The sequence below is a fragment of the Phocoena sinus genome, chromosome 19, assembly GCF_008692025.1.
Source record: "Phocoena sinus isolate mPhoSin1 chromosome 19, mPhoSin1.pri, whole genome shotgun sequence".
NCBI classification, from domain to species: domain Eukaryota; kingdom Metazoa; phylum Chordata; class Mammalia; order Artiodactyla; family Phocoenidae; genus Phocoena; species Phocoena sinus.
Window position 1 is genome coordinate 46,226,011 of NC_045781.1, and position 17,112 is coordinate 46,243,122.

The following is a 17,112-nucleotide window of genomic DNA, read 5'->3' on the forward strand; positions in this document are numbered from 1 at the left end:
TTAACCAATTCAGTGGCGTTTAATACATTTACAGTGTTGTACAACCACCACCTCTATCTAAATTCCAAAACATTTTTATCATTTCAAAATAAAACCCATACCCTCATTTTCCTGTTTCCCTTGGCAACCACCCGTCTCTGCATCTATGGATTTACCTTTTCTGAGTAGTTCAGATAAGTGGAATCATGCAGTATGTGACCTTTTGTGACTAGCTTCTTTCACTTAAAATGTTTTCAAGGTTCGTCCACCTGGTAGCATGTATCAGTACTTCATCCCTTTTAATGGTTGATTTAATATTGCATTGCATGTATACACCACGATTTGTTAGCTACTCATCCATTGATGGACTTTTGGGTTGTTTCTACCTCTTGGCTATTGGCTATTGTGAATAATGCTGCTATGAACTTTGTGTTTTAAGGATTTATTTGAGCACTTGTTTTCGTTTCTCTTGGGTACATACCTAGGAGTGGAATTGTTGGGTCAGATGGTAGTTGTGTTTAGTTTTTTTAAATTAATTAATTTATTTTTGGCTGCGTTGGGTCCTCGTTGCTGCGTGCAGGCTTTCTCTAGTTGTGGTGAGCAGGGGTTACTCTTTGTTGCAGTGCGTGGGCTTCTCATTGCGCTGGCTTCTCTTGTTGTGGAGCACAGGCTCTAGGTGCGCGGGCTTCAGTAGTTGTGGCTGGCGGGCCCTAGAGCGCAAGCTCAGTAGTTGTGGTGCACAGGCTTAGTTGCTCCACGGCATGTGGGATCTTCCCAGACAAGGGTTCGAACCTGCATCCCCTGCATTGGCAGGTGGATTCTTAACCACTGTGCCACCAGGGAAGTCCTGTTTAACTTTTTGAACAATCGCCAAACGATTTTTCACCATGGCTGCACCGTTTTACATTCCCCAGCAATGTATGAGGGTTCCAATGGGTCCCCACCCTCATCAACACTTGTTATTGTCTGTTTCGTTGCTAACAGCCATCCTAATGGGTGTGAAGTGGTGTCTCACTGTGGTTTCTATTTGGATTTCCTAATGACTAGTGATGTTGAACATCTTTTCATGTGCTTATTGGCCATTTGTATATCTTCTTTGGAGAACTGTCTATTCAAGTCCTTTGCCCATTTAAAAATCATTGCCCTTTTGATAAATTCCTTTTCTGCCATGACTAGCCAGGGCTGTTTCTATGTTTCTATTGGCTGCAACCAAGAACCGTGACTGATCTGCTTCTCCCGGTGCCATGGGCCCAGGCCACACTTATACTGATACTTCCAACCAGCAAAGCAACTCGATGTTCGCACATAACAGTGTGCATTCTGGACGCTAATGGTAGCACCTCCCAGTCTTGCACCTGCCTGGACTCACCCTCTCACCACTATAGGGAGAGGGAGGAGATGGGGCTATAACAGACCCCAGTTCAGATTATCACAAAGAAAGAAGAGACAAGTAGAAGCAAGCATAATTAATAAAGGAGGAGGTGTGAACAGAAACACAAAGCTGACAGAGGCAGTGGTGAGAGGAGCTGGAAATTAAGGATGCAGACAAACAAGGCTTCTAAATCTGTGCATTATTCAGGACTAAGAGTCTGAAAACCTCCAGAGGGTGGCCTGGGTCATGTGGGCGAGCAGGGATGGGACTGAGGTGGCTGGGAGGAAACCAGTCTTCCTGGGATCATTCTGGGTTGTCTGAATTCCCCTTCACAATGAGCATTCACAAGTCCAGCTGATCCATAACTTAGTTTAATCCTTTGTGGGGTGCATCCTGGGCAGCAAGGAACCTCTGTCTGCCCCAGAGGGTCCAGCCCAGATGGAGGAGAGTGGTCTCTTCTGACCACTGCCCCGGACTCCTGTTTCAGTGCCTAATTAAGACCCATCTTCCCACTCAAAAGCAGGCTGGGGGACCCCAGGCTCCCCTCCTCCTATACCAGGCTCTCCATCGGCCTCACTTGTACCCCCTGCCCCACTTCCAGCAAGGTCTGAGGCCTCTTTGGCTGTTGGGCCTGCAGTCCTAGCCCAACCCTTGTTCTAAACAGGTGGGCAGAAGGTCAGGTAGGGCTATGCATCCAGGTGCTGGCAGGGGAGAGGCATGGGTGAGCCTCAGGGCCCTGGGTCCCACCGGGAAATGTGCTCCTGAGCTGGAAAGGAAGAGAACAGAACAAGGGTCAGTGATAGCCCAGGCGGTCCTGGGATGGGGACCCTGCTACACTAGGTCCAGAAATAGCCATGATCCCACTTGCAGCTCCAGATCCTTCTAGCAGGTGCTGCTGGGGGCTGATTCTGGGCTAGGTCTCACCTCTGTCCCCACCATAGTTCACTGTGCTCTAGGGAATCAGGGAACGCTGAAGAACCCGATGGGTTCCCATGTGGCAGCTTTAGTGACAGGAGGAAAGGGACCTTGGTGAAATCCCCAGCCAGGCTGTAGTTCTGGTCTTGCCCCTGCGTGGCTGAGCCCAGGCCAATCTCCCTCTCTGTGCTTCAGGGGCCTACAGGTCCAATGAGGCCCTGAGCAGGATGTCCTCATGGCCCTGTGTGCTCAGACACTCTAGACTGTTCATCTGGATATCCCCAGGGGACAGGGACCAGAGGAGGGGAGCCGTGGGAAGGCCCTCACCAAACTGGCAGATGTAACGGTTTCGGGTTTTACAGCGCTGGTCGTTCCAATTGAAGGCGGCCGATGCCTGCAGTTCCACACAGTTGCCAAACCTGCCAAGATTGTCGAGTGCTCAGGGTGGAGGAATGAAATTATGAGTTAATTAAATCCTCCCCCACAGTGGGCCACCTGCACCTAGGGAGGTGCCTCTTGGGTGCCCCCTCCCACATATGGGGCTTCTGGGAGCCATCCCCAAGCCCATGCCTGCACTTCAGAGCACTGCAGCTCCTCTCTTCTCGGGGTACAGTGGGGACAGCTCCACCCACCGCTGCAGCCCTCAGCCATGCCGGCCACTGCAGGTGGGGGTAGTGGGGTTGGAACACACAGGCCCACATCTTTCCTCCCAGCAGGAGAAGGTATGCCTGGGGGCCCACAAAGCTGGCTTCCTCTAGGGATGGGCCAGTGGCCTGGGCATGGCTGCCATCAAGGAGGTCAAAGGAGAACTGGGCAGGGTATCTGGAGCCTTGGTGGCCACACAGCCTGACCACCTCCCCCCCTGCCCTGGGCATTCCTGGGCTTTGAAGACCAGGGCTGGGCCTCAGTGCAGGCGGGCCAGTGGGCAGATGTGTGCAGGAGTGGATGCAGGTGGGTGACCAGCTAAGGAGGGCAGAATCAGTGTATTGATACAGGCAGAGGGGGCACGGTGAGGGGGGAGGGATGGATAGATAATAGAGAGACGGAGAGACAGCTGGAGGGATGATGGGGACTATGGATGGATTAAGCCTTCTTGGGTTCCCTCTCTTCTATTTGAGCCCCTGGAGGTCAGGGATGTACCTCATCTGAGCACTGGGCCCACACCCAGCTGTGCCCAGACTTCCTGGCACCTGGGCACCAGGTAAGGTCCAGACCCTCAGGGCGCTCAGCCAAGCAGCAGGCAGGGTGGAGGTTGTTCAGGGGTGTCTGAAGGCTGAGCAAGCAGGCCCAGGTGAGAAGGTGGGCACAGGGGAGGGAGGGCACCCCGGACTCACCCCTGGTTGTCAGGCTGCCCAAAGGCGAAACTGGTGAAGGACTGGTGCTCCCCGGTGGTCCAGCGGAAGGAGTCCTTAGCGGTCTTGTAGGTGAGCCCTGAGCCACAGCAGCCAAGGCTGGCCTCACACCCGAGATCCCTGGGCCCCGCTGGCAGCCCAGGCTCCCTGCGATGAGGGCCTGAGCCCAGAGCCTGCTGCCCAATGCCTGTCGACCCCCGGCCCTTAAGCCCCCTTCCCAGCACTTCCAGCTCCTCTGGTGGCTCTCCCTCCCTTCGGCTCTCTCTGCAGGGAAGGGAGTCACCAGCTTGACTACTGGCCCCATTCTGGGCCCCGAGCCCTCACCACACCCTTACTGCCCGCTGGTAGGTGCTCTGGGTTTCCACGGCCCAGATTCCTGAAGCAGTGTGAGGCATCCCAGCCCCACACGCACTGCATCCCTCCCCGCTCCACCAGTCAGCCAGGCACTCACCGATCCAGAAGTTCCTGGTCTCAAAGTCATTGTTGGTCACCTCGTTGGTGGTCTCCAGGCGGCCCAGGTAGAAGGCGAGGATGTCCTGCACTTTCTGGCTCTCAATCTGGGCTAGCACCCCGCCCTTTCCCTGTAACCCCCGCTCCGGGTCATTCTGGCCCCAGAGCTCAGGCCAGCCCTTCCTTTCCATCCTGCCACCCATCGTGGCCATGGATGTCCAATCTGTGTGCTGGCCGGGCTGTCATCAGCCCCCCAAAGCCTCCTGCCTCTTAGAGCAGAGTTCACCTTCTCCTCTCTGCCCACGGCTCCTCTGTCAGGGTCCCACACTTGGAAGGGTTTTGTTTCACCTGCTCAGTGTCTTTAATACATTTGGATTGGTTGCCAACATTAATAAATTGAGAACTCAGTGAAAATCTGCATTTCTGGTTCTCTTGAGAAATTCCAGGTCCTGGCCCCCCTGAACTTGCATTCCTGCCCGGCAGCCAGCAGCTCGAGCTGAGTCAAGATGGCCCCTTAGATGGGGGTTGAGTGGGGCCTTGTCCCTGGGTCCCTCAGCTCATTAAGTGACCTCCTGGCTTCCATGGGCCTCTGAGTTGTAACCCCTGCTTTATACTAAAGATGAGAGTCAGGAGAAGTCAAAGGAATTCATCTCTTAGCCCAGGGTCCCTCTGTTAAGAACCCAGGGGGATGGTCCCTGGGAAGGCAGGGGCCAACCATTACCTGGCATTTCATCTTGGCTCCGTAATAGGTGTCTGCCTCTGAAGACACCATGAAGCAGTCTCCATCGATCCTCAGGTCACAGGTGTGGAAGGGAAAGTGCACCTTGGCTGGGAGGAGGGAAGCCTGATTTTGTGTGTGGGCACCTCAGAATCATTACCCTTCCGGTCCTGCCAGGATGTTAAGCTCAAGGTACCCCTTCCTCTGGCCACCAAGCAGGAGAGGGGGTTGGGGTCAGTGGTGTGCTGGTAAATGTGTAACAACCAGCTCTCCCTCAAAAAAAAAAAGTCTATGATTTTAGCATTGCCATTTCTGTGGTGGTGTAAAGACCCCCACCATGGCCAAGTTCAAGCTACCACTGTGACGTCACTGATCGGGGAATGGGGGAGAGGTGCGTACGATGGGCTCATGTGAGCTGGTCCGAACCAGACCCAGCACCAGCTGAGGGGGTCCTGGGAGGGGCTCGTCTTGTTGGGGGGCTTTGCGGCAGGACTCACTGGCACACTGGGCTCCCCCATAGCCAACATCACAGACGCAGGAGCACTCCTCTTCCCGGAACCGGCCGTGCACGCACTGCACGCTGCACCGCACTGCCAGGATGGGGCAGGGAGGGGACGGCACTCAGCTGGCAGCCCCTGGGCCCCAGGCTGCCCCTCACAGGCCACGGATGTGCGCAGAATGGCCAACCACAGCAAGAACAACCCCTGCCCCCTAGAGATGGAAACCATCGGGGCTCCCAACCGCTGCCACATTTGGCATCTTTGGTTTGATCTTGTAGAGAGAAGCAAATCGGGGTTTGGGAGTGGACCTGCTCATGGTCACAGAGCTGGGGGGTGGGGGACAGTGGGAAAGGAATCCACTTCTGGATCCTAATACTGTCCTCCTCCCACCATCCCAGGGCCTGAGGGGCCAATCTGATTTCACTTTGAATTCCCTGCACAGCGCAGGGTCTGGCAGACCGTCGGTGCTCAGTGAATGCTATTGGATGAGGACAGGCTGTGTGAGGATCGCTCCCTGGGTCCCCCGGGGGGTCACAGTCCAGAACTCCAGGCGCCCCTCACCTTGGCAGTATCTGCCTGTGTAACCCGGGGGACAGTGGCAGTGGCAGGTGCTGAGGTTGAGATGTCCGTGGTTCCGGCAGCTCATGCGACATGGGTTCCTGGGGACCTCTGGTCGGATGAGAAGGAAATGCTGTGAGGGCGCCTCTCCCCGGCAGGCCAGGCAGGTGCCTCCCCGAGTGCTGAGGACCAGGGCTTCTGGGACAGTCCCTCAGGATGCTGCCCGCCTCCCCCAGGATCACCAGATCAAGCCACCCCAGCCAGAGGCAGGAAGGGTGGGGCACTTACCACACAGCCCCCCTGCGTGGTCCCAGGCTTTGAAGCAGCCCGAGACGCTGGCTGTGCAGAGCGAACACCAGGCGCCCTTCTTGTAGGGGACGATGGTCTTCCCGTTGACCTCCCAGTTGCCTCTGTGAGAGCAAGCAGCAGAGGCTAGAAGGAACTGGCCTTGGGCCTTGCTGCCTGCCCCACCAGCCCCTTCAGCTCCTTCCGGCCCAGCCAGGAAGGCAGGGAGCTGGGAGAGACAGGGAGATTTCCTAGGAAAGAAAAGATGACCTCCAAACTAATACTGGGCAGATGCCCTGAACGCTGGGTGGTGCCTCCAGGAAGGGGCGTCTGAGAAGAAGCCACATTCTGCGTGGCCAGAATATTGGGTGCTGCCCACTTCTGCACCCTCTCCCTTTCCTCCTTCTTCCCTCTCCCAGCAGGGGTGCAGACCAAGGGGTAAAGGCCTGTGGGTGGGTGGGTGAGTGTCTCACCCTGGGTGACAGCATCCCCTACCCCGCAGCCCAGCAGGGGATGGCAGGGCAGCTGCCATGGAGGAGGCTTACCCGGGAGAGTAGGCACAGACAAAGGCTTCCATCTCAGCCTGGGCCCCAGAGCAGGGATGCCGCCCACAACCCAGCTGGCTCGAGGTGGCCCACACGAGCTGCAGGAGACACAGTGGCTCAGAAACCCTCTCATGGGCCGCCTCCACTCCTAGTCTTGGGACCAACAGCCTAGATGATGCTCCCCTGGGAAGGGTAGACACAGCTCTTGCCCCAGGCCAAGCAGTTAAACAGTTTTGTCACCTCCCTGGGGACCCCAGGAGCAGTAGCTGTGCTGGGCAGGGATATAAGGATGGGTGGGAATAGTCTAGAAAGGCCTTCTGGGTCGGGAGGTGAGGGTCAGCAGATACCTGAAGGGAAGGGAGATTGTGGATAGTGGAGGAGAGTGGGAAAAGAGACTTGGACATCAAAGGCCTTGTGATGACTGAAAAAATGGCCACAATGCTTCACTTCTCCCTACAGCCCCCTCTAATATAAAATGTGGCTTTGCAGTTCTTTGCATCAACAGGAGGAATCTCTTTCCCACACCTTGAATCTGGCTGGCCCTGTGGCTTCTGTTGGCCAACAGGATGCAGGAGAAATGATATTGACCCATTTTAAACCTAGGCCTCAGGAGACCCTACAATTTCCACTCATTCTCATAGAACTCTCATGCTCAGCCACCACGTGAACAAGGCTGCTGGAGGTTGAAGAACCTTATAGGGCAGAGATGAACCAGTTGAGGCCACTCTAGACAGCCAGCTCCCAGCCAACACAGCAGCTGACTGCAGTTGCAGGAGTGGGCCCAGCGAAGACCAGAAGAAACTGTCAGCTGAGCCCAACCCAAACTGCCAAGCTGCAGAATCGTAAGATGCTATATTTGGGAGTAGTGCGTCATGCAGCAACAGCTAACAGATACAGGTCTTTAATAGTATTCAAAACTTAGATTTAGAATCAGTGACAACTTGGAAATAGCACAAATGGTCAATACACAGGAATAGCCAAGCAAACTCTGGTAGCCACTAAACATGACCAGCATGAGGCAGGGAGAAATGCACATGTAGTCATACCTATGTATCCAACAGTTAGGGAATATGCATTCTTTTTAGGAGTGTGTGGAACTTTTGCAGACACTGACCCCTCAGTAAGCCACAAAGCAAGATTCAATAAATACTCAATAACCAACATCCTACAGGACACATTCTATGAATTCAATGCAATAGAATGTAAAGGAAATAATTTACTATTATTATTAATTGAATTAAAAAAAATTTTTTTTTGGCTGCGTGGCTTATGGGATATTAGTTCCCTGACCACGGACTGAACCCAGGCCCCGGCAGTGAAGGCATGAAGTCCTAACCACTGGACCACCAGGGAATTCCCAAGGAAATAATTTAGAAGTAAGTAAAGGAGAAAACATAGTTTGGAAATTTAAATATACACTTCAAAATCAAAGACAGCATCATAATGGAAAATAGGAAACTCATAGACCTAAGTGACAATGAAATCACTAAATTCCAAAACTTATGGGATGTAGCTAACAGAGTTTAGAGGGAAATTGATAGCTTTAAAAGACATATACCAGAAAAGAAAAAGGAGTTAAAATTAATGAGTTAAGAAAGTAGATGAAAGAAAATAATAAAAACAAGGGCAGAAGGACTTCCCTGGTGGCGCAATGGTTAAAAATCCGCCTGTCAATGCAGGGGACATGGGTTCGATCCCTGCTACGGGAAGATCCCACATGCTGCGGAGCAGCTAAGCCCATGTGCCACAACTACTGAGCCTGTGCCCTAGAGCCTGCGAGCCACAACTACTGAGCCCGCGTGCCACAACTACGGAAGCCCGTGCGCCTAGAGCCTGTGCTCCGCAACAAGAGAAGCCACTGCAATGAGAAGCCCACACACTGCAACGAAGAGTAGCCCCCACTCTCCTCAACTAGAGGAAGCCCACGCACAGCAACAAGGACCCAACACAGACAAAAATAAATAAATAAATTTATTTTTTTTTAAAAGAGCAGAAATTAATAAAAAGAAGGATAAGGTTGTGGATGGGTGGAAAAAAGAGAGAAGGAAAACAAACAAAAAGCTGATTCGTTAGAATAGTCAAACCTCTGGGAAGACTGGTAAAGAACAAAAGAGAGAAGGCACAAATAAATACAATAGAGAATTTTAAAAGGACATAGCTGCAGACACAGGAAACATTTAAAAAATCTGTTTAATTCTAGTTTAAAATCTCTTAAATGACAGCACCAACAAACTGGAAAATATAAAATGGATAGTTTCCTAGAAAATAGAACTTGGCAAAACTGTCTCAAGAAGAAATAGAAAATCTGAAATGATCTACGACCATTTCTAAAAGTTGAATCAGTAATTAAAAATCCATGGATACATACACATGCACACAAAACAATCAAAAAATAGAAAAAGGCCCAAATAGTTTTACAGGACAGTTACAGCAAATATTATAGAACCTATTCCAGGAAACACAAAATGAGGCAAAACCTCCAACTCATTCTATGAGGTTAATATAAACCAGGTGAGGGCAGAATGAGAAAAGAAAATCAGAGGTCAATTTCACTATCAAATAGTATTTAGGAAGCCAAATATAGCAATTAATTAAAAACAACAACACACACACACACCCTACATCGCTTTATTTCGCATCACATCATATATACAATGGAATACTACTCAGCCATAAAACAGAATGAAATTTTGCCATTTGCAGCAACAAGGATGGACTTGGAGGGTATTATGCTAAGTGAAATAAGTCAGACAGAGAAAGACAAATACTGTATGATCTCACTTATATGTGAAATCTAAAAAATACAACAAACTAGTGAATATAACAAAAAAAAGAAGCAGGCTCCCAGATATAGAGAACAAACTAGTGATTACCAGTGGGGAGAGGGAAGCGGGGAGGGCAGTATAAGGGTAGGGGAGTAAGAGCTACAAACTATTAGGTATAAAATAAACTACAAGGATACATTGTACAACATGGGGAATATGGCCGGTATTTTTTTTTTTTTTTTTTGGCTGTACACGGGCCTCTCACTGTTGTGGCCTCTCCCATTACGGAGCACAGGCTCTGGACGCGCAGGCTCAGCGGCCATGGCTCACGGGCCCAGCCCCTCCATGGCATGTGGGATCTTCCTGGACCGGGGCACGAACCCGTGTCCCCTGCATCGGCAGGCGGACTCTCAACCACTGCGCCACCAGGGAAGCCCAAGGCCAGTATTTTATAATAACTATAAATGGGGTATAACCTTTAAAATTTGTGAATCACTATACTGTGTACTGTAGCTTATACAGGTATATAAGTACCTGTACAGCTGTACCTGTACAGTTTATATAGTACTGTACAACTGTACTTCAATATAAATAAATAAATATGAGTCATGAAACCGTGAGCTGATAATTGTTGAAGCTGGATGATAGGTAGATGGGGGTTCATTATATCACTCTGACTGCTTTGTATATATTTGAAATTTTCTATAATAAAATACATGACCAGGAAGATGTAGTGTCATGTAACAGCTTTGTACACACACAAAAAAATTATTCATGTATTTCATCACTGTTAAGGAAAAACCTTATAATTATTTCAATAGATGCACAAAAGGCATTTGATAAAACACAAAACCTTTTCATGACTTTAAAAATTCTTAACAAACTTAGATTAGAAAGAAATGTCTGGGGCTTCCCTGGTGGCGCAGTGGTTGAGAGTCCGCCTGCTGATGCAGGGGACACGGGTTTGTGCCCCGGTCTAGGAAGATCCCACGTGCCGCGGAGCAGCTAGGCCTGTCTATAACCTGATAAAGGCTACTTATTAAATTCATATGAAAGAATCAGGAGAAAGAATCAAGAATAGCCAAGAAATTTTTGAATGATAATAATAACATGGGGGATTTTCCTGTCACAACTTTTTATAAAGCCATAATAATTAAAGCACATATATGCAGGAGTAAACAAAAAAAGCAACAAAATAGAAGAGAGAACTCAGCAACAGACCCATGTGGATATGTGAGCTTGGTATATGGCTGAGGTGGCATTAGAGTCTGTGGGGGAAAGATTCAGTGCTTAATACAAGAAGTAAAAAAAAAAGAGAAAATTGGGATTCCCTGGTGGCGCAGTGGTTGAGAGTCTGCCTGCCAATGCAGGGGACACGGTTTCGAGCCCTGGTCTGGGAGGATCCCACATGCCGCGGAGCAACTAGCCCCGTGAGCCACAGTTACTGAGCCTGCGCATCTGGAGCCTGTGCTCTGCAACAAGAGAGGCCACGACAGTGAGAGGCCTGCGCACCGCGTTGAGGAGTGGCCCCCACTTGCCGCAACTAGAGAAAGCCCTCGCACAGAAACGAAGAGCCAACACAGCCATAAATAAATAAATAAATAAAATTTTTAAAAAAGGCAAAATTCCTTTAAAAAAAGATAAAATTAAATCCTATATCACTAGATGGCTTAATGACTTCAATATGAAAAAAAGGAAAACATTTGAACTTTGGAAGAAAATACAGGAAGAATATCTAGCTGATGTCAGAGTTGAAAAGGATTTATTTCTTAAACATGATACAACAAATGGATGAACTATAATGAAAAACAAGAGAAAATTGATTACATTAATATTAAAATCTTCTGAAAGATTTATCTTATAAAAGATAACAAACAAAGAGAAAATACAAGCCATATATTAGAAAAAAAGTATCTGCAACCAATATGACCAACAAAAATTACAAAGCATATAGCAAAGATGCTTACAAATTAATAAGGGAAAGATGAAATTAAAAGGTGATGAAAAGAACAGAAAAGAGGCTCAGTCCCACATGTAATCAGGGAAATGCAAATTAAAAACAGAATGAGGTAGCATTTCACAGCCTTGAGTTGGCAAAAATGAAGGAGCTGACAATACTCCTTAATGAATAGAGTAAGAATGGGGAGTGAGAACTGGTTTGTGGGCAGGAGTAGAGTTGGCGACATCACTTTGGCAATAGCTACTAAGGTTGTAGGTGCGTGCTCCCTCGACCCAGCCATTCCCCTTCCAAGTGTGTCCTAGAAAAAGTCTGGACACATATGTACAAGCGGACCGGAACTAGGATTTATGCATTTCGGTATGACTTGGGATAGTAAAAAAAAAAAAAAGGTGGAAGTAACCCAGATGCCTGTAAATTGCAGTTTATTCATAGTGAATCACACATGCATGCTCAGATCAATGGAAACAAATCTTACAAATGTGGTCTGAAGTGATAAACACAAATTGCAAAAGGAGACATACAGAGAGAGCACTTAGGTAGGATTTAATAACACACAACCCACTTGCACAAGTAGAAAAGGTATCAAAACCCTTCCACGTGTAGTAAAGGTATTAAAACATGCTTGGGGAAATTCCCTGAGGGACCAGTGGTTAGGACTTGGTGCTTTCACTGCTGGGGCCCTGGTTCCATACATGGTCGGGGAATTACCCTCGGCCCCCCCTCCCCCAAAAAAAGAAAAGAAAAGGAATTCCCTGGCGGTGCAGTGGTTAAGAATCTGCCTACCAATGCAGGGGACATGGGTTTGATCCCTAGTCTGGGAGGATCCCACATGCCGCGGAGCAAATAAACCCATGCACCGCAACTACTGAAGCCCACGCTCCTAGAGCCCGTGCTCCGTAACAACAGAAGCCACCGCAATGAGAAGCCCGCGCAACTCAACGAAGAGCAGCCCTCGCTCACTGCAGCTAGAGAAAGCCGGCACGTAGCAACGAGGACCCAACGCAGCCAAAAAAAAAATTAATTAATTAATATAAAAAATGTTAATGTCAAAAAAAATGTCATGCAAAACAACAACAATAACAACCCACTACCCTGCAAGTTGACACATAAAAGTAACCATAAAAAAAAAAAGAGAGAAAAACATGCTTGGGATTTTGCCTGTGTTTTCCAGTGCTGGATCCTAGTACATAAACGATGCCAGTTACAGAGAAGACATTCAACAAATTTTGTTGAGGGGGAAGAAAAGGAAACATGGGGTGTTTCACCTGGACTTCAGCAAGTTTACCTCTGGGGAGGGACAGAGGAAAGGGCAGAAGGAGGGCTTACGCTTAGTTTTGTTTTTTTAAGAGATGAGAAACAAATATAGTTAACATTTTCTAATGCTAGGTAGTGGATAAGAAGGAGTCCGTTATTTGATTTAGCTTTGAAATATTTCATATTTAAAGCTGAGAAAAGTAAAACTAAACAAATGGGAGGAAAAGCAACCACCAATTTTAGGACAAACTGCAGACCTCTGAACCATCCCAGCAGGGCAGGGGCCTCAGAGCCAGTACCCGGGCCTCACCTGAGTGTAGTGGGTGCAGGTGGCATTGGGGGCACACTCCGCCGCTGCCTGGCTGTACTGCTGCCCCTCTGAGAACCACAGGCCCACCACGTGGATGAAGGACGCCGAGCTCACGGGCAGCAGCTGCACATTCCAGCCCACTTGCGGGGTAGCCCGGGGGACAGAGGCTGAGCTTGGGGCTGGGGCGCCACAGAGGGCTGCCCTGGTCTGGGCCTGTTGGGCCAGGCTCTCGCTCCAGTCCTGAGGGAAAGGAGCGCAAACAGCAACATCAGCAGGGGCCCCTGGGCCAGGCCTTAGTGATCCAGCCCCCCCACCAGGACATCCAGAGGTGCTGGTCCTGCAGGGAAGAGACCCCAGCCCAAACAGGGGTCCTGCTTGGCGGCTTGAGTGCTCTGAGCTGCTTTCACCGCCTTCACTGGGGCCAGGGAAGGTCAGACAGGACCTGCAAGGGGCGCTCCAAGGTGGTGTTGGAAAAGCACCTGCCCTGTCTGGACCCCCCACCCAGAGCCCGGCTCCACCCTGGACTGACAGCTTCAGTCCTTCTGACTCCAGCGGCGTGTACCCTCAGGCCCCGCCCACTAAGGGGGATGGGTGTTCCTGGGCGCGAGGTGCCAGCCCACATGATAGGATGGGCCTCTGTCGTAATTTTTCCCGTCTGGTAATGGGAGCCCTGGATAGTGCCCAAGCCTTTGAAACTGGTTCCGTGTTAGGTAAAACTGACCCTGGCCATTGTCAGAAAGGCTCCATCTTGGCTTCCCTTCTGTGATGCAAAAAGTCGCAGCAGCCATACCGCTGTGTCTTATTCCCAAAATCTGGTTTTGGAGTACACAGGGGCACCAGCTGGGAGTCAGGACCAGAGAGGGTGTAAAAGGTCTCCAGGGCCTCAGCGCTTTGGTGTCAGCAAGCAGAGTTCTCTGGAGTGGGCCTAATCTGCTCTTCCCACCACATACCAGCTGCCCTTTTCCCTACCCCCATCCAACAGCTCCCCGTCCTCTGAAACGGGGGGCTTAGCAACCAGGATGACATGTGTCACCCGATCGTCATGCCCTGGTCCAGCCCAGCCACCTCATTCCAGCTCTGTGACCTCCAACAGTCTCCTAATCTCCATGAGACTCAACATACGCTTCTGTAAAATGGAATAATAGCTTCTGTAAAATGGAATAATAAGGTGGATGTTCCCTGGTGACCTAGTGGTTAGGATTCTGGGCTTTCATTGCCATGGCCCAGGTTCAGTCCCTGGCCGGGGAACTGAGATGCTGCAAGGCATGCCGTGTGGCCAAAAAACAAAACAAACAGATAATAAGGTACCCATAGGGTAAGATTGTGTGAAGATTAAATGGATGCAGAGAGAAAAGTGCTGCATTTAGGGCCTGACCTGCAGCAGCCCGGGCAGATGGTGGTTGTGATTTTACTGCTGACGGGGACTGGAGCTGGGAGCAGTGGGGACTGCGTGGGGTGCCTCAGCAGCCCGGACCACCCCCAAGGGCCTCAGCCTCCACTGGGGTGCCCAGGGCCAGAGCTGTGGGTGTGACAGAGGCTGAGTGGTGGGGCTCCAGTTGCATTTTTTATGAAATGCTGTTTTCTAAGACTTTGGCAACAGGGCCATGGGAAGTGTAGAAGCTGACCGGAGCAGCCTCACACCGGGCACTAGGGCTGGGAGTGTGGGGATGAGAGCCAGGACCTGGGCCTGAGGAGGGGCAGAACGCCGCGAGCAGGGAAAGGGGGAGAGGCGACCCCCCTCCTGCCCACCCCACCCCCACCTCCTGGGAACCTGACCCTGGAGCTCTCAAGGTCGCCACTGCTGCGCCAGCCTCAGAGGAGTTTATGGGAAGCAGTCATGGGGAACCCTGCCTGCCCCACACTGCCCCTCCCTCACTCCCTCGACTGTTACCATGGGAGGGCGCAGCTGGGGTCCCATACTACGGGGCAGTGTTTCTGGGCCCCAGGATGACACCTTCAACCCTGAAGCCCCGAGGGAGTGGTGGGAAACCCTATACCCCGCTCCCTGGCCCCCAGTGAATGGGCTGGGAATTGGGGAGGGGCCCCTCCTAGTCGCCTAGAAGAACTGCTGAAGAAGCAGTGGGTCTGGTCACACACAAGCCTCACCCCTCCCACCCCCAGCAGGGTGCTTCTCCCTCCCTGACTAGCCTCCAGTCCTGCTGGGACTCTTTTGTGATGCTCCTGTTTCTTGGAGGAGGGGACCCCAGTTCTTTCCATGTCTTCTGGTCTCCGGGGCAACGGGAAGGGATGCAAGGAAAAACCCAAGGGCTGCCTTTCTGGGGGAGGGGGAAGCAACGGCCCCCCTCCCCCCCCGCCCCACGCCCCCCGGCAACCAGGCGTGGTCCCAGAGCGGGAAGTTGGCTGGCCACTGCCCCACTCTGCCAGGTGAAAGGGCACCTGGCACTGGCATGGCCTCCTCAGTCCTCTTCAGGGTTGCCCCTCCAGGTGCCCCCTTGGCCAGCCCGGGTTGGGGGTACTCACCATTCTCTGCATGTTGGCTGCAGGGGGGTGGACCCGGCTGCGCAGGCGGTTGTGCAGGGAGAGGAGCAGGAAGCTCTCCTTCTTGCTCAGGGCTGGGGCGGGAGACACGGTCAGGCCACCTGAGCAGTGGGACCTGGGCCCGGCCCCTGGCGATGGGGCGGGCGTCACCACGGCAAGACGAAAATGCAACCCTGCACTTATGGAACAAGTGATGGGACAGGACAATGGTGGGTGTGTATGGGAGGACCCGGGGCAGAGGCATGGGGGCATAGGGAGATGTGGAGAAAGCAGTGGGGCTGAGACAGAGAGACAGGTGTAGGCGTAAAGGAGCCTTAGGCTGAGAGCTGGGGGTGGGGTGATAGAAGGGACTGGGGGCCTGGGGGCTAGGTGTGAAGAGGGGTCCAGCCCTGGGCTCACAGCGGGCCCTCTGGCTGGGGCTCCTCTCAGCCACTGAGTCTCTTCTGGGGTCCCTGCTGCAGGCTCCCAGTGTTCTTCCTTCACCCCCAAGCCTGGGCCCACTCCCCTTCATCCTTCTGCCCCAGTCCCAGCCTCCTCCATCCATCTCCAGCCCCTGGACTGTTCGAGGGTGGCTCTTTAAATCACACCAGCCTGCCCAGGGCTCAGGCCTGGGAACTGGCTTCCGGAAGCCCCCTGGGACCCTCTGCAGAGCTCATAGCTCCTCCACTTTTTCCTCACCCCGTGGCCCCTTACCTCCAGGCACTGGAACCTGCTTCTCCTGTAGCTGGAGTGGGCGCATCTCTGCCCAGGTCATGCCAAGGAGAGCCAGGAGTACGGGCAGGAGGCCAGGCCGGTGGCCCCCCAGCCCAGGGGAGGGCTCCAGCCTCAACATGGGCCTGCTGGGTTCTCTGGGCTTTGCCCGGCTCAGCTGTCCAGCTCGCTTCCCAGACTGGATGGAGCTATTCACAATCTCTAAGAGTCAGGCTGGGCTGGCAGACAAAAGGGGGAGGCTGGTGAGTAATCGGTGAGTCCAAACAGCCTCCCTTCCTTGGCGCTGGCATGAAAGGAGACAGACAGCTCCAGTCCCCGGACTCCCTCCCTCCCTCCCTCCTCCGGCTGCTGGCCTGGTCAGCCCACCCGCCCGCCCGCCAACAGCCAACCGACCAACCCACCGAGTGGTTCGCAGCGACCCCGTGGCCCCTGCTAATCATTGCAGGATTATCGGAGCCCTCGGGGAGCCCTCGGAGACCCTGCTGATTGGCCCGCAGACATTCCAGGGCTGCAGATTAAAGAATAATGGCTGTGCCCACGCTGGAACAGTGTCCTCCAGGCCCATTGGCAGCTTCTCCTCCCAGCCCCAGGCCCAGGGAGGCTGCGGCCATGTGCCCTGCGGGCGGGCAAGAACTGGGCAAGACCCCAGGGGAGTTCTTTCCTTTCTTGGGAAGCCCCGTCCCAACCCCCAGCCATGAATTAAACATAGGCGGATGGTAACCGCACACCAGTCAAGTGCCACCGGTGGGTGGGGGCACTGGGGCGGTGGGTTTGTAGGGGAGTGGGCAGGGGCTGCCCCAGGGGGAGGAAATGGGTGCCTTAGGACAGTCTGTCTGGGTTGTGTGCGGGGCTGGGTCCCAGCCCTGCTGCCCCCCCAGGCCCACCCACGTGACTGCAGGCCAGGAGAGGGCAAAAGTGGGAAGAGAGCACGTGATGCCC

General features: G+C 52.2%; 1 protein-coding gene across 6 annotated transcripts; it reads right to left on the reverse strand.

Annotated features, from left to right (window-relative positions):
* Positions 1-1,704: 1,704 nt before the first annotated feature.
* Positions 1,705-16,773, reverse strand: LOC116744702 (C-type lectin domain family 18 member A-like). 6 transcript variants are annotated; one of them, XM_032614782.1, is made up of 13 exons: positions 16,575-16,773; positions 16,156-16,391; positions 15,445-15,590; positions 12,964-13,203; positions 6,675-6,772; positions 6,133-6,254; positions 5,848-5,955; positions 5,284-5,376; positions 4,790-4,896; positions 4,070-4,199; positions 3,601-3,778; positions 2,594-2,685; positions 1,705-2,117 (listed from the first exon to the last, which is right to left on the reverse strand). In XM_032614782.1, the coding sequence occupies exons 2-13, from the start codon at positions 16,292-16,294 to the stop codon at positions 2,080-2,082; spliced, it is 1,491 nt and encodes a 496-aa protein (XP_032470673.1). In that variant the 5' UTR covers positions 16,295-16,391; positions 16,575-16,773; the 3' UTR covers positions 1,705-2,079. The 6 variants fall into 6 exon arrangements, with proteins under 6 accessions (XP_032470673.1, XP_032470677.1, XP_032470674.1 ...); XM_032614786.1 differs by having other exon boundaries at positions 3,601-3,697; positions 15,445-15,536; positions 16,156-16,587; XM_032614783.1 differs by lacking the exon at positions 16,575-16,773 and having other exon boundaries at positions 3,601-3,697; positions 16,156-16,469.
* Positions 16,774-17,112: the final 339 nt, after the last annotated feature.